Source organism: Nanorana parkeri, unplaced genomic scaffold (assembly GCF_000935625.1).
Source record: "Nanorana parkeri isolate BGI_ZX_2015 unplaced genomic scaffold, ASM93562v1 scaffold601, whole genome shotgun sequence".
NCBI lineage: Eukaryota > Metazoa > Chordata > Amphibia > Anura > Dicroglossidae > Nanorana > Nanorana parkeri.
Genome location: NW_017306869.1, coordinates 837,786 through 863,367, shown reverse-complemented (window position 1 = coordinate 863,367; position 25,582 = coordinate 837,786). Strand labels below are relative to the sequence as shown.

The 25,582-nt window shown below is 40.4% G+C and overlaps 1 protein-coding gene across 1 annotated transcript in view; it reads right to left on the bottom strand.

The window, feature by feature from the left end:
- OCA2 (OCA2 melanosomal transmembrane protein) overlaps positions 1 to 25,582 on the bottom strand; it is a 220,777-nt gene that overhangs the window by 7,604 nt on the left and 187,591 nt on the right. Inside the window, exons 22-24 of the mRNA XM_018562806.1 lie at positions 24,405 to 24,509; positions 19,714 to 19,807; positions 16,316 to 16,409 (exon numbers count right to left, since the gene is read on the bottom strand). Coding sequence (XP_018418308.1) covers positions 16,316 to 16,409; positions 19,714 to 19,807; positions 24,405 to 24,509 — 293 coding nt within the window. The remainder of the gene's footprint in view (positions 1 to 16,315; positions 16,410 to 19,713; positions 19,808 to 24,404; positions 24,510 to 25,582) is intronic.

The following is a 25,582-nucleotide window of genomic DNA, read 5'->3' as shown; positions in this document are numbered from 1 at the left end:
TCTCTCAGCAGCCCTTAGCAATTAGTCACCGTCTGCTGGTGGCGCTTTGGTATTAGGTGTTTAATATGTTTGTATTTCAATATACAAAAAGAAAAAATACATAACATTACTTCAGTTATACACATACATCATAGCTTGTCCCATAAATAACCTAACAAGTAGCTCTCCATTTGTAAATTTCTACATTACTACATTACTTTACTATCGACATAGCTATGTTCATTCATCTCAGTCTCACCTAACCTCCTATTCTCCCTTTCCTCACCCATACACTCTCTCCCATTAACCACAACATCATCTGGAGAAAGAGGGGGAAAGTAAAAAAATTGTGCAAATTGCACTTTGGTATGTGGATCAGAGACATGCAGTTCCAGTGTCCACCAGTGGGTGTGTCAGCTGCCCTCGGCAATTAGTAACCACCTGATGCTGGCTGATGGGAAGGTATTTAGTCCCTCCTCTCAAAGCTCACTTTGCGTCTGTATTGGTCCTGTGTACCCTGTTCCTGATCTGCTGTCCAGTATCTGCCACCTGAACCTGATCCTGGTGACCCTTCTGATCTGGCTCCTGATTGTGACCATTTTGACCTTTGTCACACTGGCACCTGACCCTGATTTGTTTGTCCCTCTTGATACTGGCTCTCTGGTATTTCAACTGTTTATTACCTGGCTCTGCTCATTCTACCTCTCTTTTGTATTGTATATAGCTGTTAGTAGGGATGCACCGATATCTAGTACAGTACTCGGTACAAGTACAAGTACAGATACTTTGAGCTCCAAGACTAGACTAGAGAAAAAATCTAAAGTTAGGAGGCAGCTGTCATGTGTAAGGAGCACACAGAGCTCCTGGGATTTGTACATCTCTGTTTTAATGTATGATTTTGTTTTTATAAATATAAAGGGATGCACCGATACTAGTTTTGCGAGTACAAGTACTGGTACTTGCCCAAGTACAAGTACCAATACATTTTTGTTTATTGTCATGTGACAGTTTTTCTAAAATAATATCGACTAATGATTTCAGGACAGTGGTGGAGCACCAGAGCCAGGTCCCAGCTGCAACCCTGGTAGTTCTCATGAAAATGCCAAGTATCGGCATTGGTACTCTAAAAGTATCGGTGCATCCCTAGTTGATAGCTAGAGATTTTGAACTGCACATGCATTTATTGGTTGTTGTCACTTATATTACTCAAAATATATTTTTGTTTAACTTTTACGCTGGGTCCGGTGTCTGTGGTGCAGTCAAAATATTTGGTTACACTTATTTACAGGATATCTGCATGCAAATCTATTTTCATGATAGGATCTATTTTATATGGCCTGTTACTAAGATGGCAACTTGCTTGAAATAACCATGGAAGGAAAATTCTGTGTCCTAACTCCTATACACTATAGCAGTTATCATTATCTATGAGTTAAATAATGGTTACTGTTAGGGATGTTCAGATACCAAGTACCGTACTTGGTACAAGTACAGAAACATTTCCAGCTCCAAGACCAGACTGGAGAAAAACTCAAAAGTTAGGAGACAGCTGTCATTTTTAAGGAGCATTCGGGGCTCCTGGGTTGTGCATCCCTGTTTTAATGTATGATTTGTATGTATGTATGTATATACACTGAGTGGCCAGATTATTAGGACCACCCCATCAGTACATCGTTGGGCCACGAGATGTTGAAAGGTGATGCGAGGAATCTGACACTGCACTGTTGCCCTTCTGTTGTCTTGTACCAGTCTTGCCACTCTCCGTTCTGCCCTAACTGACTAGTCGCTGGTGGCCACAATTTGCACGTTCTTTATATTATATATATATATATATATATATATATATACATACATACATACACAGTATACTAGGGATGCACCAGACCAAGTACTGTCCAAGTACTCACAGATAAAAGTACTGATACAGCTTTGTTCAGTTTCATGTGACCGTTTTTTCTAACATAATACAGACTAATGATTTCAGGAAAGTGGTGGAGCGCAGAAGCCAGGTCCCAGCTGCAACCTTGGTAGTTCTCGTGAAAATCCCAAGTATCGGCGTTGGTATCTGAACTGATATCTGAACATCCCTAGTTACTGTGAAGCAGGCAACAGCTTGTTTAAACTTAGGCCCCTGATGAGGAAACAGTGCCACAATTTAAGGCTCCATTTACACATAGTGGTAGCGTGTTCCCAATGAAACCATGAAAACCTTAATATGCGCATGGATTTTGCATGTTTGTGGCTATTACTATAGCCAAAACATGCAGAACGCGCCATAAAATCGCACTTGTACTATTTTGCGGGATGCACGGTTTCGTACCACCGCAAAAGTCTGAACAATGCACATTAAAGTCCATTGTCTTTTCTGTTTTGAGCGGTTCTGCGCGTATTCGTACAGCCGAATACACGCGGACATCCTCCCCTGTGTGAATGGAGCCTTAGGATGGAGGAAAGGAGATTTATTCTAAAAAAGCACAAGAGGGTTCCTTTGTGGTCAGAGCAGAAAAAAAATTTGCAACTCCCTTCTCCAAGTAGTGGTATCAGCTGGGAATATTAGCAAATTCAAAAAACTTTGAGGTCTTACTCAATGAGCATGATAAACAAGGATATGTGTACTCTTTAAAAAAAAAAAAAGAATCTCACATACTCACACTCAAACCAACACATGGGTTTGACTGGATGGACCAATGTTTTTTCCAGCCTTAACTACTATGCAACTAGGCTAATAATGGAGCTGTGGAGGGGGTTCTGGCCACCACCAGGGGTCACTCCCTGGGCTATTTTGTTTTGTAGTGCACAGGTGATAATGACAAAACTTTTGTGAGATATATCAAAAGAGTGAGCAGGTTTTAAAAGTGCAGTTATCTGGTAATTGTAACATCTATATTTATATTTAATATTGTACCCCATGAAGTTAAAATCTACTGCACTAAACACTGGACTAAAATAATTATTTAAGAAAACCCAGTCATATTTTTTTTTCTTACTAATCACTTTGCTGAAGTTGTTGTACATGAAATATTCAGCGTGGCAGCATGCATGATAAAATTCAAGGAGCCACACTTACTGGCATTGACAAACACGAACCAAACTACATATTGTTTATGTTCTTGGTAAATCATGTTTTTTCTCAAACTTCTAAAGTAGATGGAAAAACAAAAAACTACTAAATTGAGCAGCAATTCCCATCTAAAATTAGCTTTGCTTGCAAAACAAAAATCTGTCCCTTATTTTCACTTTGTCTATATAAATATTTAAGAAAGTGCAAGCCTCAGTATAAATGTAGATAACACAAGATGTAACGGGCTTTGAGAAGCCAAAAAAATAAGTGGCACTGACCAAATACACTGGAAGATATCCATCCCAATCAAAACACTGCAACTTGCTCTTTTCTTGTTTCACTGTAAGCTACATTCGTTCTGATTCAGCATTGATAAAGTATTTGATGAGACAGGCGTGTGATTGCTTATCAAAAGAGCACACAGCTGAATTCATGAAAATTCATAGGTAATGTTGAATAATGATAACATATCTTGTTTATGGATTATTGCATTTTGAATGATCACTATGAATGCAATACACCATGGAGTTTTAAGCCGGTCATTTGCATCTCTAATGTACTTAATAAAATTGTTCTTTTTCATGCACAGTAAAATAGAATGTGAGTTTCGGTTGGCATTTTTACAAGTTACGGCATTTTACTAACTGGAAATAAATACTATGATCAATGTATAATAGCAATTACTACATAAAGTCATATGAAAAATTAAGTACATCCCATGGAAGTCAACTTCAACATATTTGAACAGGCAAACATTATAACTTTATTTATTGCCCACAGATTAAGGTGATATGCTTGAATAAAAGCACAAGCAAAAATTGTCTTTTCAATAATTTATTTAACAAAACATATCAGTAGATGTAATGGTGTACTGTGGAAAATACCGTAAGTGCACCCTTTTCGTCAGAAGCTGACCCTTTAGCAGAAATAACGTCTTGTAGGCATTTTGTATAACTGCCCACTAGTCTCTTACATCGGCCCTGTGACAGTTTTGACCAGCCCTCCATGTAAAATTCCTTTAGCTGTAAGATGTGCCTTACATCAATAGTCTGTTTAAAATTACACCAAAACATTTTAGTGGGATTCAAATTAGGGCTTTGACTAGGCCAATCCATTTCTTTTTAAGTCATTCCAGGTGGATTTGCTAGTGTACTTTCGAAACATAATTGGTCCAGCTTCAGCTTTCGAACAGATTGATTCACAATCTCATTCAGCACACTTTAATATAATGCAGAATTCATAGCTGACTGGATAACTGCAAGCTGGCCAAGGCCTTGAATCAGCAAAGCAACCGCAAACAATTTTTCTTCAGTTGCCATGATGTTCTCTTCCCGAAATTCTGTCTGCAGTTTGTGCCAAACATGTCTACTGTTAGTGTGGCCAAACATTTCTATCTTTGATTCATCAGTCCACAGCACATTGTTCTAAAAGTACAACGGTTGTAAGATCTTTTAGCATGAAATAGTCATGTCTTGGGCTGATTTTGCCTGGCTGGCCAGTCCTGGAAATTACTGACTTCAAATAATTTGGTGAGTAGTTTAAATTGCTTGCCAAACTCATAGGCATTTAGTCTTCTTTCTGAGGGGCATGGCATGATAACACCACACGTAAATATAGCTAAGGTTTAAGAATTCCAACTGAATACTGCCTAAGGCAGTGCCATAATAGGATTCTGGAACACCGGATTATAATTTCATGACTTGAAGTGGTGGTAAATGTAGGGATACACTTAATTTTTTACATATTTTTCCCTTGCAAGAAATTGAAATCTTCATTCATTTAGATTATGAGAGTCAGGAAATTCTGACTGGTGTCTACAGTACAGCTTTTGCATGGACCACTGCACAAAATCCTGTGTGAGCAAAGCTCTATGGTGTCAGCATTGCACACAAGTGCGCTTGGATGGAGATGCAGTCATGTTCATAAAGTACGGTGTGCACACGCCTATTCCAGCCAGTGGCGCCAAGTGGGCTATTTAAGGATGCTTGCTGCAACTTTCTTTTTTTTAGATTTTCAGCTGTACTCTGCATTACTGTCTGATCCTGTTTCTAACCTGTATTTGACCCGGCTTGACTTCTGACCCCGCTGATCACTGCCTGCCTACTGACCTTGGCTTAGCTTGTGACCATTCTCTTGCATCCTGATTCAGTATTGTTCTGCTTGCATGTTACTGACCTTACCTGCCCCAACCTCCCTTAGCCTCCTGATTCTGTACCTCGCTGCCTGGAAGATACCAACCTGGTTTGTCGCCGACTCTGCTCCAGCCTTCTGTACCAATGCTATTCTACCTGCAGTTGGTCAGATTCTCCAGCTGTCTCCAGTATATAGCCATTAGTATTATCAACTCCAGTGTTGTCAGCATCTGTACCAGTTACAAGCACTTCTGTCTTTCTCTGTCCATACAGGCTCTGTCATAAGCAATTGTGGTGTCTATTAAGCATTTGAGTACATCTAATAACTACAGCACAAATTTAACGTGAACGGCACATATAGATCAGACAACCCAGCATTAAAGATACAATTGATAAGTTTTTTTCTAGTTGCATAATTCCAAGCTATTTTACAAGGGTAATGTATACATTATAAACGCTGGCAAAAAAAGCTAGAACATGGTGTGGAATCAGTCTAAACATTAGTATACTATATATTTTGGCCTATGGAATGCCCAATCATTGAAAAATACACTATATTGCCAAAAGTATTGGGACCCTGCCTTTACACACACATGAAATGTAATGGCATCCCAGTCTTAGTCCATAGGGTTCAATATTGAGTTGGCCCACCCTTTGCCGCTATAACAGCTTCAACTCTTCTGGGAAGGCTGCCCACAAGGTTTAGGAGTGTGTCTATGGGAATGTTTGACCATTCTTCCAGAAGCACATTTGTGAGGTCAGATACTGATGTTGGACGAGATAGCCTGGCTCACAGTCTCCGCTCTAATTCATCGCAAAAGTGTTCTATCTGGTTGAAGTCAGGACTCTGTGCAGGCCAGTCAAGTTCCTCCACCCCAAACTCGCTCATCCATGTCTTTATGGACCTTGCTTTGTGCACTGGTGCACAGTCATGTTGGAACATGAAGGGGCCATCCCCAAACTGTTCCCACAAAGCTGGGAGCATGAAATTGTCCAAAATGTCCTGGTATGCCGATGCCTTAAGAGTTCCCTTCACTGGAACTAATGGGCCAAGCCCAACCCCTGAAAAACAACCCCGCACCATAATCCCCCCTCCACCAAACTTTACACTTGGCACAATGCAGTCAGGCAAGTACCGTTCTCCTGGCAACCGCAAACACAGACACGTCCATCAGCTTGCCAGACAGAGAAGCATGATTAGTTACTCCAGAGAACACATCTCCACTTCTATAGAGTCCAGTGGTGGCGTACTTTACACCACTGCATCTGACGCTTTGCATTGCACTTGGTGATGTAAGGCTTGGATGCAGCTGCTCGGCCATGGAAACCCATTCCATGAAGCTCTCTACACATTGTTGTTGTGCCAATCTGAAGACCACACAAAGTGTGGAGGTCTGTAGCTATTTATCCATGCAAGCCATCCCACCCACCTACATGGTCTTAATCTTGTAGAGACAGATGTTTTGTTTTGAATTGTCTTTGTTAGTGTGTGGGTGGTTGTGTCCATACACCCTCCATATTTATACAATAAATTATTTTTTCACTTTTGTATACTTTGGGTCTGTCCCGATTTATTTAGTAACTGCCTTTTTGATGCGCTATTCTCTACAGCGAATCAAATCCATTTTTTTCAAAGCATGTATGAGTAGAGATGAGTGAACCAATTTCATAAAACTTAAGATCTGACAAAAAATGGCTCAATTAAATACAGGCAGCTATATGATTTGTGGGGGTTTGCACAAAAACAATTTGCAATATTCTCATACTCAGCAGGCTCTGCTATGCAGAAATGATAATTCACATACAAAATAAAGACTAGCCTTAATCTCCCGTAATAACTGTGTAATTTAAGTTTTTATGCGTTAACTCCCTACCAAATCTATGAAACGGAGCCTCAACTGGCTAAAATCTTTATTAGGAGACTGGAGAGATATTGAATCTACTTCTATATTTACATTAAAGATTTAACCTTATTAGTTTTGATATAGTCTAATTATAGAGAAAAAGTCAGGCAAGTACAGCACTTTTATATAGGAAGCTACGTCTAAAGGCTTCTACATTTTCTGTATTCTAAATATATTTATAGCGTAGATGTACTTCAATTTAGTCTTGTAATGTGACAGATTATGTACATGTGGGACTGTGTCGAGTGAATTTTGCAGTCCCTTACAAGTCTATAACAATGCAAAACCCACTTTTAACCAGTCAAATGCAGGTTAAAAGGAGGTCAACTGCCAGTCAAATACACCTGTCAATGAATTCTAAAAGATCTCGGAAGAGTCTCAATCTGGTGCCACAAGCACAAAGTCTGTCGACACACGCCTTTAGTCTTCTATTGCTAAGGCATCCTACAACTCAATCCATACTCTTGGGTAAAAGGAGTTTAGATGTTTTTTTGCACACATAAAATATGGAAAGAATGATAATTTGGTTTGACAAAAAGTAAACGTAAAAGTGTAAACTAGTTAGGTTAATGAATTCCATGAAAAAAAATCAATTATAATGCAAGCACCCATTTGGCATAGATTACATTCTTTGGTAACATCATCTGTATGCATGCAAGAAGAGTCTTATTTCCAATAATTGCACATTTCCAAAATGTAAACTGAAACCAAGCAATTGGAATTCAGGGTTCCAGTAACAATTAACATTAGGCAGCCAAGAGCAACTATCAAATTAAACAGTGATCCAGTGATCTAGTGATCTAGTGATCTAAACCCTCCCCTCCCCCCTCCTCTACCCCCAAAAATGCTTATTATACGTGACTCTTTCAGTCCTTTCCAAATCCCTGTACGAATGCCTATCTGTGATGCATATATTATCTACCGTGCCCTCATTGTAACAATCTTCCTCCTATTCTCCTGGGTGCTATTCCTACGAAATCAGTGTCGTACATCTATGTCGCTCGTCTTGTGTATGTGAAAAAATGTTCCTACGTCCCCCCCCCTATTATCCCTCCCTCTTGCTACGTTAACCTCCTACTGATGTGTATACCACACCCTACCCCCTTATCCTCTCTTAGCTTCCTCCTTCTATATTTATTATAATGACCCTATCACCATCCCCTCCCTACCCACCCCCCCGTCCCTATGTGGCCGGGGGCATAATGCCCCTTAGGTCCTCCAACTTACTTCAACTCACCTAACATACATCACTCCACCCCCCCTCCCCCCACTCCCTTTCCCCAAGGCTCTATATTTTTCCACATTTCCATATAGTTCCCTTTGGCAACCCCTTCGGTCCTTACCCCCGAAATGTCCAGTATGCTTCCGAGTCTCTGAATTCCAACCACTTCCCCCATGTTTTAAGATGTGCCCCGTAATGATCTTTTTTCATTGTAACCATCTCTTCCAGTAGACTAGTGGCCCCTATCTTGGTCAGCCACTCATCACTGGAAGGTATTTTGGGTGTCCCCCAATACCTCGGAATCAGAGACTTGGCCGCATTTAGCATATGGGGTATTAGAGATTTTTTGTAAACCTTAACCGAATCCGCTGTCAGATGGAATCGGTAATTGTACCTCACATGTGTCCTATAACGTCCTTCACCCTTTCCCAGTAGTTGTTCCAGTAACTTAGTAAGATCTTCTTTTGTGGGTAGGGATTGGGCTAATGTGTGTAGCGATAGTGCAGTACCTTGGTGGGAATCGTCCGAGGTCCCTGAGAATGCTGGTGAGCTGAGTCGTCCATCCGTGTCTCCTGCCGTTCGATCTCCACGGTGTCCTGGGGACGGCGCCTCGTCAGCTGATTGTGCAACCTCTCCTCCTTCCCATGCGCCGCGTCCCTGTGACGTTGGTTCCGGCGCCCAGAGCCGTCTGATTGCTCCTGCTCGGGGGCCTTTCGTGGCGTCTTTCTTCTGGGCTCTCCTGCCCCCCATCGCTTGGTCGCGAGTATAGACTCCTCGGTCCCGTCACCCCCGCCAAGTCAGAGTACCGGGTCAGCAGGCCGGCTTAATCGGCAACAGTGCTCTGCTATTGTGGGTTCCTATTCACCCGGCTTGGGAGGGAGCTCGTGGATGTCTCGGCTACTCACTGCTCAGCGCCATCTTGAGCAGGCTCCACCCCCCCGCAAATGGTTTTATTACAATATTGCATATGATTTTAACATGTAAGTTCATATTTTTTATTTACTTATTTTAGCATCAAAGATTAAATGTATCCACTGTGAACAGAGCCTTCTATATTGGTCTCTGCTGAGAAAAGCATATAATTCTAAGATTAATGCATACTAATACAATATTTCATCATACTATCTTCCTGTGGATACATTTTCATACTATTTAAGAATCCCACAGTTCATAGCATGCACTTTATCATTTAGGCAGCTTCCTATTTGTAGTTTGATCATCAAGATTTGTTGGCATAAAACAAGTACTAAAACAAAAAAGAATGTATACTTTTGCACAGCATTATCAAAGATGTGTGGAAAGGTTACCATTGCACATACCATACATTTTTCTTAAAAAAAAAAAAAAAAGCTTAGAGAAAATAAATATTTCATAGCGATTATGATCAAGAGCACTTTTTCTACATACCTACACACTAGTTTTCATAAATGTCCACCCTAGTACACCACACACAGCATATTTCATACTAGGAAGCACCACACAAACATTAGTTCCACCCTTAGTAGAAATTCACAATTGGGTGTAATGTGATAAAAACACAAGGCCATTTTTACTTACTGGATAGAGCATTTATAAGTGGCCTAGCTATATTCTGCAGCTTCTAATGCTGAAACCATTGTACTGAATTTCAGAACCATTCTCCTCTTTCCACAGCCTTTACTGAACAAATTAAGTTTGTGACCCAACATGAGGTCTTACCCCTGATGCAAAATGTTATTATGAATGAATGCTGGAGCAGGTACATAACATTGTATTTCAAATACGTATACCGATACAAACAAGAGCACCATTATTGAGACCTAAGCATCCTTCTCTTAAAGTGAACCTGTGCCCAGACCATGAACACTTTTAGTTATATAATCTGAACTAGCAGTAAACACACTTTTAAACAAACCCTCAATAATGTTATCTATAGGCATATAGAAATCACATCTTCAAAGTTCAACACAGACATTGAAATCTTAGCACTTTCTTGATTTTCTATGGAATACAGAATCTTGGAAGCTATTTAATGTAAACTAGGACTGCAACCAACTAATCGATAATAATTGACTATGAGAATAGTTGTCAACTATTTTCATTATCGATCAGTTGGTTGGTGGGGGCAGAGAGAGATTTCTTTTTAATGCAACTCATCAGATAATCAAAAAAATAAATCGGGCAACTAATCGATTATGAGAATAACCGTTAACTGTAGCCCTAATGTAAACAACCAAGTGTTTCTGTTAGAGAACAATTAAAACCCAATTCTAGTCTTTGTTGTAATCTTTAATATTTTACATGACATTTTACATTAAAAAACAGCTAGCAAGGTCGTTTTATATATCTTTTACTGCTTGTTAAATTTGTAAATAATTTAAGGTTCATAGTATGGACAGTTTATCCATTTTGCTGCCAGCATCATATTAAAATGCATGTTTAGGTCTGAAGATTAGTGAACCCCTCCCCCCCAGATTTATACACTTTCTAATAGCAGCCCCATCTGTGGCCCGGGGCCAGTTCAGGAGGGTGTCAGGAGGAAGATAGGAGATCAGCATCTTCCTCCTTGCTGAACTCCCTCCGATGTCTGAATGTGGAAAATAATGTGTCATACATTACTTCCGGATTCAGCTGTCATTCCTCTGGCTGCTATAGCTCAGCTTCATCAGCTTCTTCAGGGGCCCCAGGTGACATTATGGCGTCTTAGAGACCCCTAATGTCTCCATAAAGAGGACCTGTCAGTGTGCCTGTGCCATTACATAGGGGGATTAACATTTGGTATAAAAAATTTAAAAAAGCGGAAAAAAAATAAGTCCCATATAAAAAAACTAAACATTTCTAAGTCCCCCCCATATACATTTTTTATAATTTAATATAGGGGAAACAGATTTTTTAAAATGTTGGGTAATTTTTCCTTACTATAGTAAAAAATAAAAACCCCAGTGGTGATTAAATACAACCAAAAGAAAGCTCTGTCGCCAAAAAACAGTATAAAATCTATTTCAGTACAGCGTTGCATGACGGAATAAATGTCAGTCAAAATACTGCAGCGCTGAATACTGAAAAATGGCCTGGACAGGAAGGGGGTTTAACACCCTGGAATTCAAGTGGTTAAAGTGCTTAAAGTAAGTTAAAGTCCAGTCAAAACGTTATTTTTAGTTATGGATGGAGTGGGGGGTGTTAAAACGCTGTCATGTTTTTACAGCTATTCAGGGCTCAATTAGAGAGATTTACACTAACCTTTCTGCCCTGCTGACAATGTTTTACAAGAAGGGAATTGAGGGTAACTCTCCAAGAGCAACACGTATATCAAATCAATGAAAATGCCTTTCTTTAGCAGATTAGCTGAAGGCTAGAACTCCTGGTAGATTTTTTATTTCTGTCTGTGTCCATGTTGCCAATTTTCTCTCACTTCCTGTCTAGCAAAAACTTGACAGCAGGACAGGAAATGATAGCAAATCTCTCAAATGAATTTTCGGATAGCAGTAAAACCAGAAAGGAATTCTAATACTTCCCTTTCTATTAAAAATGAAAACACACACTTTAAACCAAAAGTAATGCTGACTAAATAATATCCAATCTTTCCATCTTCCTCTACAAAAGGTAGTGTAAAATTATAAAAAGAAAACATTTTATTTACCCTCAGTGCATTTCTCATCGACTTTGTTTTATTTGATGCTTTTGTAACTTCTTGTTTGCTCCCAGTTCTTTGCAGTATTTTTACAAGCACTAATGGAGCTCTATTAAGTATTTGTTTTTTCTTAAGTCAGCTTCTAAAAGGTTTGTGGATTCCCATGTGTAATATTTCACACATTTTATGTATGGCATTACATAACTATCAGATAAAACAACAGTAGGATATCCCATTAATCCTGGCAAGTGGGATTGCCAGGGCCAACTAAAAGCATTGCTTTGCATGCTTTATTGGTCACCATTCATAAAAAGGGATACATTGAAGTTCCTACTGTGAACAATTTTGTTAAAAGTATGTGTCACAAAATGTCAGGAACTGAAACAATCTGTCTTTTTTGAGATAGCAGAATGTACATTTTAAAAAGGCACATATTAATACACCTTGAATTACATATAAAGAAGGCTGATGTGATTCAAATTATAACTTGCCGAGAATGGTTTCTGTGAACATTTTGTTTCCCTGGATATCAAAGCTTGTGGCATATTACTAAACAAAAACATCCAGCTGATTCTGCCATTCCCTGCAGATATAACCAATGCTTCATTATTTGCCAGTTTGGGAGGAAAAGAAAAGCACTTTTGAACCTTTCATAGAATCATTGTTCATATAATTTTATACATTACTTAAAATTCTTTAGATATTAAAATACAGCAGAACCATAACATATTTCACATGTTGGTCATTCTTTGAGACACTAGTAAAATACAGGTGAAACTCGAATAAATAGAATATCGTGCAAAAGTTCATTTATTTCACTAATGCAGCTTAAAAGGTGAAACTAATATATGAGATAGACTCATTACATGCAAAGCAAGATAGTTCAAGCCGTGATTTGTCATAATTGTGATGATTATGGCTTACAGCTCATGAAAACCACAAATCCACAATCTCAGAAAACTAGAATATTACATACAATCAATAAAACAAGGATTGTACATAGAACAATATCGGACCTCTGAAAAGTATAAGCATGCATATGTACTCAGTACTTGGTTTGGGCCCCTTTTGCAGCAATTACTGCCTCAATGCGGCGTGGCATGGAAGCTATCAGCCTGTGGCACTGCTGAGGTGTTATGGAAGACCAGGATGCTTCAATAGCGGCCTTCAGCTCTTCTGCATTGTTCGGTCTCATGTCTCTCATCTTTCTCTTGGCAATGCCCCATAGATTCTCTATGGGGTTCAGGTCAGGCGAGTTTGCTGGCCAATCAAGCACAGTAATCCCACGGTCATTGAACCAGGTTTTGGTGCTTTTGGCAGTGTGGGCAGGTGCCAAGTCCTGCTGGAAAATGAAGTCAGCATCCCCATAGAGCTCGTCTGCGGAGGGAAGCATGAAGCGCTCCAAAATCTCCTGATAGAAGGCTGCATTGACCCTGGACCTAATGAAGCACAGTGGACCAACACCAGCAGATGACATGGCTCCCCAAATCAACACAGACTGTGGAAACTTCACACTGAACTTCAAGCATCTTGCAGTGTGTGCCTTGCCATTCTTCCTCCATACTCTGGGTCCTTGGTTTCCAAATGAGATGCAAAATTTGCTCTCATCAGAAAAGAGGACTTTGGACCACTGGGCAACAGACCAGGTCTGTTTTTCTTTATCCCAGGTAAGACGCTTCTGACGTTGTTTGTTGTTCAGGAGTGGCTTGACAAGAGGAATACGACATTTGAAGCCCATGTCCAGGATCCGTCTGTGTGTGGTGGCTCTTGATGCACTGACTCCAGCCTCAGTCCACTCCTTGTGAAAGTCCCCAACACTTTTGAATGGCCTTTTCCTGACAATCCTCTCCAGGCTGCGGTCATCCCTGCTGCTTGTGCACCTTTTTCTTCCACACTTTTCCCTTCCACATAACTTTCTATTAATGTGCTTTGATACAGCACTTTGGGAACATCCAACTTCTTTTGCAATTACCTTTTGAGGCTTTCCCTCCTTATGGAGGGTGTCAATGATGGTTTTCTGCACAACTGTCAGGTCAGCAGTCTTTCCCATGATTGTGATTCCTACTGAACCAGACTGAGAGACCATTTAAAGGCTCAGGAACCCTTTGCAGGTGTTATGGCTTAATTAGCTGATTAGAGTGGGACACTTTGAGCCTAGAATATTGCACCTTTTCACAATATTCTAATTTTCTGAGATTGTGGATTTGGGGTTTTCATGAGCTGTAAGCCATAATCATCACAATTATGACAAATCACGGCTTGAACTATCTTGCTTTGCATGTAATGAGTCTATCTCATATATTAGTTTCACCTTTTAAGTTGCATTAGTGAAATAAATGAACTTTTGCACGATATTCTAATTATTCGAGTTTCACCTGTAAGTAATTACAAGCTTGGTTTGCCAAGCATAAGAAAGACATCTCTGAATATCATAAGCTATTAGATATATAATCTGCTAAGTACCTTTTAACAATAAATCCGGGGCACCATTGCTTCAGATGATTCTCTATTAAAGCAGTGGTGCAACTGAATAACTTTTTCTACAAGAAAAGTATCTGGGCAAGCAGACAACAGTGTCATGAAGATGCGCGCCTTTAATCATAGCTGTAATGCAGTGTAACTGAAGTTCAGAAGCTTTAAATCTGAGGCCATAACACTCCATCTAAAAGAGTGAAATGTGCTCTTCGAACAAATTAGGAGATGCTTGACTTTATGAATAAAAAGGGCCCTCAGAATCACATTCAGGAGTGATGGAAAGTAGTAACAGATTAACAAGTGGCTTTTAAAATACTGAAGTGGGAAAGCAAGGTGTGGCTGTCAACAGGAAAATATAGCAAAAAGGATCACTGGCTTTAAAGCAGAACTCCACGATTTGTTTTGTTAACCCTTGCAGTGGAGTTACTCCACTGCAAGGGTTAATAAAAAAATTCCTGGACTTCTGCTTTAAATTTTTTCTGTGTTGCTGACCAGGTACACAGTTTAACAAAAGTCAGGAAAAAGGCTTAGGTTCTGACTTGCTCAACATCAGGGACTCAAAATATTAAAACAAGGTCACCATGACAGCCAGGTAACTAGCTTTTTCAGTGGTCAGCAACAGCAGCTTCTAGGTTTTTCTCAAGAAAAGTTACCTATAAAAACTTATTTTATTCTACTAGAGAACATCATGCTTTTAGACTGTTCTAGAGACATTCCATTGCATTAAAATGGGTGATTTTAATGCAATGGGATTTCTGCATTTAACAAGTGGATTTCTGCATTCAACACACTCCTCCTGGCCAGTCAGGAGAGTAGTAATGACAAATAAAGGATAAATGAAACGTCTTGCAGAAAGTTGTTCAGTATGGTGTGCTGGAGAGTTTGCAGTCATCTTTTACTTTTACTTTTGTGGCAAGATCTATTCTAAGCAGCATAAATGGACACTCTCCTAGAAATTGTCCCACACAGGTACAGGTGGAATGTTTGGGAGTACCATAGTAATACCAGGTGCTCCCCCGGTCCTCTTGTGTGATCCAAAGTTGCCAGCAAAGCAATAAACAAATACTACAAATCACATTTATCACAAGCATTTTAGTTTGCTTTGCTCCCCTGCCGAGTTCATGCACAGGGGATGGTGAAGTTAAGCTCAAGTTTAGGTTCCCAGCCAATCTTAGGTGTGAGATTCACCTTTGTATGAGAGATCATGAGTAGGACATGAGTGAGAACAATGGACTTAAATGACCTGTACTAACCTAGAAATCTAGAAACATAAAGTTAAAGTGTAAGCCCAGCCAAAATGTTCTTTTTTTCCAGTTTTGGGGATTAGAACCCCTTTCGGGTTTTTACAGCTCTGTTGAGAGATTTTCCATCACTTACTGTTAGAGTAAAAACAGATTCACAAGAAAGAAGTGAGGGAAAATCTGCAACGGAGACACAGGCATTAATAAAATGCTGAAAAGGATTCTAACCTTCCGCCTACAAAAAAGAGATATTTTGTGTGTTTTGCTGTTGGCAGAGCTTTCCTCACTTCCTGTCCGAGAAACTGATGTTACAACAGTCAGTGGGGTTCATTTGCTAAATACGGTGAGAATTCCCAATTCCATTGAAGGAAAAAAAACAAAACAGTATTTTGTCTAGCACGTGATTGGGTGATGGAAGTCAAGTGAGCTTCACCACAATTAAAAAGTTACCTTGCAAAGTGTAAACTTCCTAGCAAAGTGAACAGCCTATTTGCCATCAGTAAATCAACCCAAGTATTGAGTGTGTGTGACAAGTTATTTTATTTTCTAAGAAATTGGATATTTGCAACCACTCATTTTATTTTGTTATATGCACCTGCTTTACAGGATAATGTATGCTGTCTCATAAGTATTCATACGTTATCTATATAGAGCACTCACACAGATAAAATTAAACAAGAGCAAATGTTACCTGAAAAATTCCATGAAGGAAAATCCATAGCCATGTTGTTCTGCTATTCCAGCACATACAACATTTGCTGATGCCCCAATTAATGTTCCATTTCCTATAAAGACAAAACAGACAATGTTATACATGATAAAGGCTTCTGTTACAGTGTGTATGCTGGATATTTTTATTTAGAGGATGTAACATTCCTGCCAGGTTTTTCTTTTGGTCTGTTGAGATGTTCGTTACTTCCCTCACCTTTACAAAAATGTGGAATGTGGTTGTCACAGGGAAAGGAAGAACAGGCATCAATACATTATTAGAAGTTCTAATCGATGCTAAAAAAAAACAATTTTTGTTTTGTTTTCGTCGAAGTCCAGGTTGGAGAACCTTCCCATCACTTCCTGTCTGATGTAGGCTCTAACCCTTCCCTGTCCTAGCTACAACAAAATAAAAGTTCTCACTGGAATTGAGATGTTATGTAAAAAAAGAAAGAAAATACTGCTTTAACTGAAAGCAGTATAAGGCAGGTACGTGCTGTGGCTGCTGGGAAGCTTCAGAACTGTCTAAATCTTGCTTGCAACATCTTATGCGACCAATACAGTTTGTGGCAACATGCCAGGTAAATTTTTCTGTAATTGTCATCCAGCAGCGGCAAAAAAAAGACACTCTAGGTTATCTTTTTAAACCTTTATAAATACCAAAAAAATCCTTTGAGAACTTTTGAAACAAGTATGCCATAAAAAATTCAGAGTCTTACTTCAGTTAGTGAAGCCAGAATAAGCTTTGCATTCTATGGCCTGACCCTTTAAACATCGACGGTAGCGCTTATTTTTCAGTCTGCACACCGTATTTGGGTTACAGTTTGATATTGGAAATAGATGCATTTTACTTCCCTTTGGAAAGGGCAGCACAAAAAAACAGGCTGCATTTAGATAATCAAAACTGTATCAATGACAATACCCAAATGCATGGTACTACTTCCAAACAAACACCACCAAAAGGTGTATGAGTGTGTATGTATATTATTGTAATTTGCTTGAAGAACTGTCTGCCCTTTTGCCGACCTTTCTCCACGCTTTGAGTGGTACTACGGCTCAGCCGAGCCAAAGCATATGGGTTCGGCTCGGCTGAAAAGCTCAGCTGTCTTTGGTTGCTGTACGAGCTATTGTGAATAGCCCGTACAGTAGCCCTTCGGTTCGACTAAAACGAAGGGCTCCGGCAGCCGAAGTGAGCCGAAGGGTCAGCCGAAGCTACGGCTGGATCCTTTGGCTCTATAATGAATAACCCTCTATGTCTCAGTTGTGCTCTTCCATTGATCACATTGGGGTTGATTTACTAAAGGCAAATAGGCCGCCTAATTGTTTATATTTTGCCGACATGTCAGATTTGACATTATGCGGCAGGAGTTAGTCACGTGCGGTCGAGTCGGCGTGCCTCATTTTTAATTTTTTAAAATGTATTTACTATTTTTATTTTGCCAAGTCATCGCCGTTGTGGACAACGCAGGAAGTCGTGATTGACGCTGGATTACGTCAGTGGATCAATTTTTGTTTTTTAAAAAAAGACTTGGGAATTTTAGGGGGGGCCCCATGTCTTCCCCTCCCCCCATTTTTGGGGGTGGGGTTCCTCAAAATTCTTACCAGAACTAAAGGGCCTGGTATGAATTTTGGGGGGAACCCCACGCTTTTTTTTATTTATTTTTTAATGGGGTCCCTCCCAATTTTCCTACTAGACCTAAAGGGTCTGGTATGGTTTGGGAGGTTGACCCCATGCTGTTTTAAAAAAAATAATGTTAAAAATAATTGTCTTAACTTTTTTTTTTTTACATTTATTTAAATACATTTTAAACATTTTTTTTTCCATTTGCTTACATTTATTTATATTCTGCTCGCTACCTCGGTGGTAGCTAGCAGAATAGCTGAGCCGAATGCCACTCGGCAGCATTAGGCTATTCACTCACTGCAGTTTGGCCCCTATGAGAATAGGGGCGAAGGGCAGCAAGAGAACTGCTGGAGCTTCGGCTCAGCCAATCCAGATGTTGGATTCGAGAAGTCCTTCTTTAGTTTGGCTCAGCCAAACATGCAGAGCATGTTCGGCTGACCGAAGTCAGCCGTACAGAGCCGATGTACGGCTGAAATCAGCCGTACTGAGCGGGAGTGAATAGCCGATCATTTGGCTTGGTTAATCACTCGGCTGCCTTCAGCAGCTAAGTGAATAACCCCCATAGGTTTCTCTCAAATGCTCTATAACAGGAAGTACCTGAACAAAGGCCTTCATGGCAGGATTAGCAGACATTTTTTTATGGAACACTGCAGACTTCAACACTGCAGACTTCAACATGTTAAATCTTACATGACATTTTTAGAGTTTGGGTTTAGCTCCACTTTAATTAAGAACTCTATGTGTCATCTGTTTGGCTGTGCTGTGCAAAAAAAATGCGTGTAATCACAAGATTGCCAGTATGGAATTACAAAATCCTTCAACAGTCTTAAAACAGAAAATGTGTGTTAGTTGTTTGCCCAGAACGTTACTTTTATGATTCATATAACAAGATGAGTACTTGACAGCATACTGTCAGAAATGGCATGCTCAAAAACTGCACTTGGTTTAGGGAAAAAAAAAAAAAGGAAAATGTATCAAAAAAACCCCCAGTAAAATATCAAGCTGAAACAAAAGAAAAACATAACTGAGTGATGTATCCATCTTTGAAACTGCACACTAAACACTGTTGTGTTTGTAAATTGAATTCTGTGCATTACTGTTAAAATGATTATACTTTGTCCTTTTGTTTTATAACTACAGTACATCAAATCACCAATGACCTAGGTTTTGCATAGCCTCAAGGAAATCTACTGTACATTGAAGAAAAAAAGCTAGTGCTTTGTATATGACTGCCTTGGAAAGATTTCTCTATAAATGTTATTTAATGCACAGCACAGCGGCGTAGTGGTTGCAGCCCGGCCAGGAGTTGGCATGTTCTCCCTGTGCTTGCGCGGGTTTCCTCCCACACTCTAAAAGACATGCTGGAAGGGTAATATATACGTATGCATGTGAGATAGGGACCTTAGAGATTGTAAGCTCCTCGGGGGCAGGGACTGATGTGAATGTGTACTATGTAAAGTGTTGTATAAATTGTCTGCACTATATAAATACCTGTAATAAATAAATGTGGCAAATCCCTCAGCACATCAACATATTTCCTCTAAGACCATGACTTTCCCATAATGCTATTTTAATAGTATTAGAACACTTTTGCAGTATTTAATTTTTTCATTTTTTTGCAAACACAGTCACCCTTTATCATTAAAAGAGGTAAAGTAGTATAAAAATGCACCTAAGCAGCCAAGAAATAAAACTTACAAGACACTGACTTTTACTAGGCAATTATATTCATTTTTTGTACAAATTATATTTCTTACCTCCAAAACAAGCTCCAATGGCTAAGGCAAAGATAAGTGGCTTAATTGGTAGATCAACATCTGCATCTTGGCTTAAGTTTATTAATACCGGAATCTAAAAAAAACAAAAACAAAACACAAATGCATTATTAATCTGAGAAATAATATAACGAGCATGATATCACATTTCTTAGGCAATGTTCAAAAGCATTACCTTTTTAAACATTTAAACTGCATCTTTATTTAGTCTCCTTACATGTTTGCAGTTTTCTAGCCCCAATGCATTTGTTGGCACTACCCAGAAAGCATCAACTCTGTAATCAAATCTCACCATATTTGATTACATGAGCCAAACTTGACTGCTGTAAAAGGGCAGACAGTTTAAACCAGCGGTCTCAAAGTTCCGGCCCACGAGCCGTTGCTATGTGGCCCGCAGCCAGCTGACAAGTCAGGCACACGGTCACGGACTACGTGCCCAACTTGCGGGAGCAGCTACATGGCCTGCTAGTCCCCTATATTTCAGGTGCGATTAGGGATTCCTGTGTCACAAACTTGCGTTTTCCTGCAGCAGGAATCCCTAATCTGGCGTTTACATGCAGCAACTGTCACCCATTCAAGTTAATGATCAGGTGACAGCCGTTGCATGTACATGCCTGCATACCACATGTAATCGTATATGATATGATTACATGCAGTTACAAAAACAATCCCTATCCCTGGATACACAACTGTGTATCCAGGGATAGTGATTGATTACTAACTGCATGCAATCCTTTCACATATGATTACATGCGGCGTGCACATGCAGCAGCTGTCACCCGATCATTAATTTGAATCGGTGACAGTTTCCGCTTATAACATGTGCATACATAAAAACTGGTACACTATATAGTAGCGGCCCGCTCGGGACTAAAAAATTTGTCCAGTGGCCCCCGACTAAATTGAGTTTAGTTTGGTTCGTGACTGTGTGCCCGACTTGTCAGCTGGCTGCGGGCCACATAGTACCGGCTCGCGGGTGTGAAAGCAGTATTGTGCAGCAAAATGTTTTAACAATGTACAGGCACAATTTTAGGCACCTTTAGAAACAAGCCAAGTGACAATGAAGAATTCATATTTAATACCAAAAAATACACAGCATTAATGAAGGGTAGAATTAATAATACTGATATAAGCCGATATAAATGCAGATGTACAAGAACAATTATTAAAAAAAAAAAACATTTATTGGTATTCATCCAATTTGCAGAACACTAAATTCAGTAAGACTGAATCATCTATGCTGTCCTAGACAAAATATGTGCATACATGCCATCTTGTTTGGAGCATTTCTATTGTCCAAGGCATGCATGTGCCAAATATCCAGGTTTGTTGGATATGACCATCAAAATTTTGAAAAGACTGGACTGCCCCTCCCAGGTTGGATTGGCTAGCCCATCTACAGTATGTGTGTGTCGTAGGATCAGACTAGGCATGCTGTCTCCGAATTAAAAAAATGAACTTTCCTTTAGGCTACTGAACATTAGGATGTAAAACAAAAATGCACAGACTTTGTTAAGGGGAAAAATAGCCAAAGAAAACTTGTTGACCACACAAATATTTTCAGCATTTAATTTTAGATATCTCTCCATGAATAGTTATGTAAAATGGCGTAAAGCATTGAAAAGCAAGTAGCAAGATAGCTTTCACAAAAATGTTAACATAAGCTAATTAAGGCTGCTAACGTATCCATCGCATAAATAGCAAAGGAGCGATTTCCTAGAAAAAAAAAATTATATACCTTTATCAAAAGATATATACACAAAATGATAATTACTAGCTATATTTTTTATCAGTCTGCCTACTTTTTAGCATTTTTACACTGCCTTGCACTATTCATGCATACACACAGGGCCGCCGTCAGGGGGGTACGGCCAGTACCATTGTAAGGGGCCCCGGCGGCTGGGGGGGGGGAGGTCGAGCTCCAAGCTATAATTTTTCCCTATAGAATTATAAGAATAGTACCATTTGCCTGGTGCTGGGCCCCCCCCCCCTGCGCTGTTGGTACCTTCCTACGAAGTGCTTACAGGGGGGCGGAGCTAACATTCCTTGGGCAGAAGCACCGGAGATCGTGGCTGAAGAGGTTGAAGAGGAACATGTCTGCTGCCGTCTGCCTGTAGGGGAAAGGTAAGTGTTTCCCAGCAGACAGAGGCCCCAGGAATGGTGAGGGTTGTGATATAGACGGGGAGGAAAGAGACCGATGATGAGAGCTTCTTAGCATCGGTCGGTGTGTCTCTCTCATGCTTCTCTCCCTCCTCCCAGCATGGTCGGTCTGTGTCTCACTCTTTCCCCCCTCCCCTCAGAGAATTGCTGACTTTCAAGCTGATGAGGTCGTGCTGTGTTGGCTGTCAGCTCTGCAATGTCCCATCTTCAGATCTCCTCATATAAGTCCTCTTAACTGCTGTGTGTCCTGTATACAGGATCGTTTGTTATGTGTCTATGATCTGCCCCCTGCTCCCGAGCTGGGGAAGGGGGGAGGGCAGTGGAAGGGGGGAGGGGAGTGGAAGGGGGAGGGGAGGAGAGAGATAGTGTGTGTGTCTCAACACCTTCAGCACACCACAGTGCCTCAATATGATAGAGCAGGATGGGAGGGGGAGGGGTTGTCAGGTCATTCTACACACTGTGCCTACTTCATATGCTCTATACTCTGCACTGTCATTTCTCAGTCATATGTACAGCACTATACAGAAAACTCACATAGCATTCCTATAAGGCCTCATTCACACTGTGTTAACTTGGGGCGTACGTTCATGCCCGCATCGGGCCGTTCCTGGGAGGGACAGGTGCTGTGTGTAGCAGCCTGTTGTTTTCTATGGGAGGAAGTGGCCATACGCTGTCATGCGCACAGCCAAACTGCACATTAATGCAGGTCTGGGTGTCCGGGATCCATCCCATCTGCGTCTGAGCACGGGTGTGCATATGACAGCGTCCGGCCGCATCCTCCCACAGCGAACAACAGGCTGCTACGTGCAATCACACGCAGCACCTGTCCCGGGAACAACCGATGCGGCCGTGCACACCTTACTGATGTGGATGACCCAACCTAATGCAGTGTGATTAAATGCTATCCAAATGCTATCACACAGGGGCTCCTGTGTAATATCAGTGAAGTCAAGTGAAAAAAAAAGTCAAAAAATAAATAATTAAAAATGTAAATACATCAAAATGTAAAAAATAAAAAGGAGATAAGTAAAAAAACAAAGTCAAAAAATAATACAAATTTAAACCAAACCCCTGCCCCCACCATCTGCATTCGAATAAACACATGCACGGGGCATTGTGTGTGAGCGCAGTGGGCGACCCGTGACCATGCGGCAATGGGGGGCCCAGGCCTAAAGCTGTGTAAGGGGACCCAAAATTTCTGATGGCTGCCCTGCATACACAAACATACACAAAGTGACATTAGAGGGGGGAAAAAAATGTTATAGTCTGCAAAAAAAAAAGCGAGAAGTCCCCCCACCCCCCTACCAATTCCTACCAGACTCTTTAGGTCTGGTAGGAATGTTAGGAGTGACCCCCCACCGAAGTTACAACTAAAGAAAAAGTGCAGGGGGACATCCATTATACCACCACAACCACAATAAAAAATATGAAATGTTCACACTAAAACACTACAGTATGTACACATTGAATAGCCCCAGGAGAAGAACTACCACTTATTCAACCACAGGAAAATGAAATCATGTTCAGCTTATTATCAAACGTGTAGAAAGTATGGTCTCCATCTATGTTAGAATATGGATCAAGTAGCATTCTGACAGTCCTTGTTAGGCACTTATATTCTATGAACAGAACAACAGTGCATTGTAGCAAGACCACTTGGTAATGCAGGTGTGGTCTGGACTTTCTGTGGTGCTTTAGCGTGACAGCGTTTTCATATTTTTTAGTGTGGTGGTGGTTTATTTATGTGGTGGTGGCTTATTTATTATGTCTATTTAAGTAGTCTATTACATTTTGATAGAATAAAGCAAGATAAGATGTTTTAAATACTGCATACTGGCTATGTGTAACTGTCTTTGCCTGTATTTACATATATTAATGTTTGTGAGAGTTATATGTGGTGCAGTATCCCACTTTTGGATAAGTCAGTTTGACCTGATAAAGTAGGTGAGTCCCCCTGTCATTTTTATTACAGTCAAAAGTGCTAACTATTAAGCTACACTTCCGTGTGTGTGTGCGGAATTAAAGAACTATAAGGCCTTGTTCACACCAAATGCAGACCAGATCCGGTCAGGTTTCTGCACACGCAGTGCAGTGGGTTGTGCTGCGTTTTAGACGCGTTTTGGATGCGTTTTGGGCCGGTTTTGGTTAAAAAAAATAAAATTAAGTTTAACATGGGCTTTCAGGCACTTGCATGCGTTTTTGATGCGTTTTTGATGCGTTCCAGACCAGATCCAGGGCTTGCCGCAGTTTTTTCATCCGGTCTGGATCCGCACGCTGCAATGTGAACTGGAGGTCAAAATACCATAGGAATACATTGGACGCAGTTTTGATCCGGTCTGCACCTGCTCTGGTCCGGATCTGCTCCGCGCTTGGTGTGAACAAGGCCTAAGTCAGTTGCAGCATGTTGTAGTTTTTCAATCTGTACTTGCTTGGCTCTTGGCAACATCTACAGTAACAGCCTTTTATTCTTGGGGGGAAAAAAAAAAAAGAGATCCTTTTCTATTTGGACTTACCATTGCAGCAGTGAATGGGATGTTGTCAATCAAGGATGAAGCTAGAGCTGAAACCCACACTACCAAAATAATGGCAATTGCAAGTCGTTCATCTTCAGGCACACCCTATCATTGAAAGATTTATTAACAAAATATTAAAGATCATCCTTTCGATTCAAGTATGACAACTAGAATGATTCTGAAAACATATGAAGTCATTGACGTCATTTTGAGATAAAAACCAGCACAATTACAAACTATTAATACAATGTTAAATTGCATAAATAATGTAGGTCAGAATGCAACAATTTTAAAAGCAAAAAGTTTGACGTGTCATCATTTTTACAAATTAATTCTCCCATAAACACATCTACAGCATTTTAGCCATTCATTTGAGTAATAGGATTTGACAGAACAGTTAAATATTATGAATGTGCTTGAGGGCTCAAAAAACTTACATACAATACTGGGTTTCAGTATTCCGTTACATTCAGACAAACTGCAGTTACAAGGACGATTATTATTAACAAGGCAGTAAGCCTTGCACAGGCTTTAGCATAAATATACATATAGGTATGCTGAGAAATTTTCATATATTGAGATTCTCGGTCTTGATTTGGAGTAGATTTGTCATAGTATGAAAGTTTACCCTACAGCTTTTTGTTGCGAGTCATTTTACAGAGGAATAAACGCGATCGTTCAGTGGGGTTTCTAGACCTGCTGTACATATTTAAACGCAAGAACAAAAAATGTCATGTATACCAATTCTCCTGTTTCTAGATGCATTCTGTTAGGCTTTTTTACATTATTTTACCTGGGTTAGTATATATTTAGTATATTATACATGTAATATATTGTAGCTTACCAGTTATAGGATGCATTTGTTTTCTTTATTTTAGTCTTGCAAGCCCTAATGTGGCAAATTTTTTGGGAGAAAAGCCAGGAGAGTGAGCGAGAGGGGAGGGACAGCCGGGAGAGTGAGCGAGAGGGGAGGGACAGCCGGGAGAGTGAGCAAGAGGGGAAGGACAGCCGGGAGAGTGAGCAAGAGGGGAGGGACAGCCGGGAGAGTGAGCGAGAGGGGAGGGACAGCCGGGAGAGTGAGCGAGAGGGGAGGGACAGCCGGGAGAGTGAGCGAGAGGGGAGGGACAGCCGGGAGAGTGAGCAAGAGGGGAGGGACAGCCGGGGGGGGGGGCGCGAGG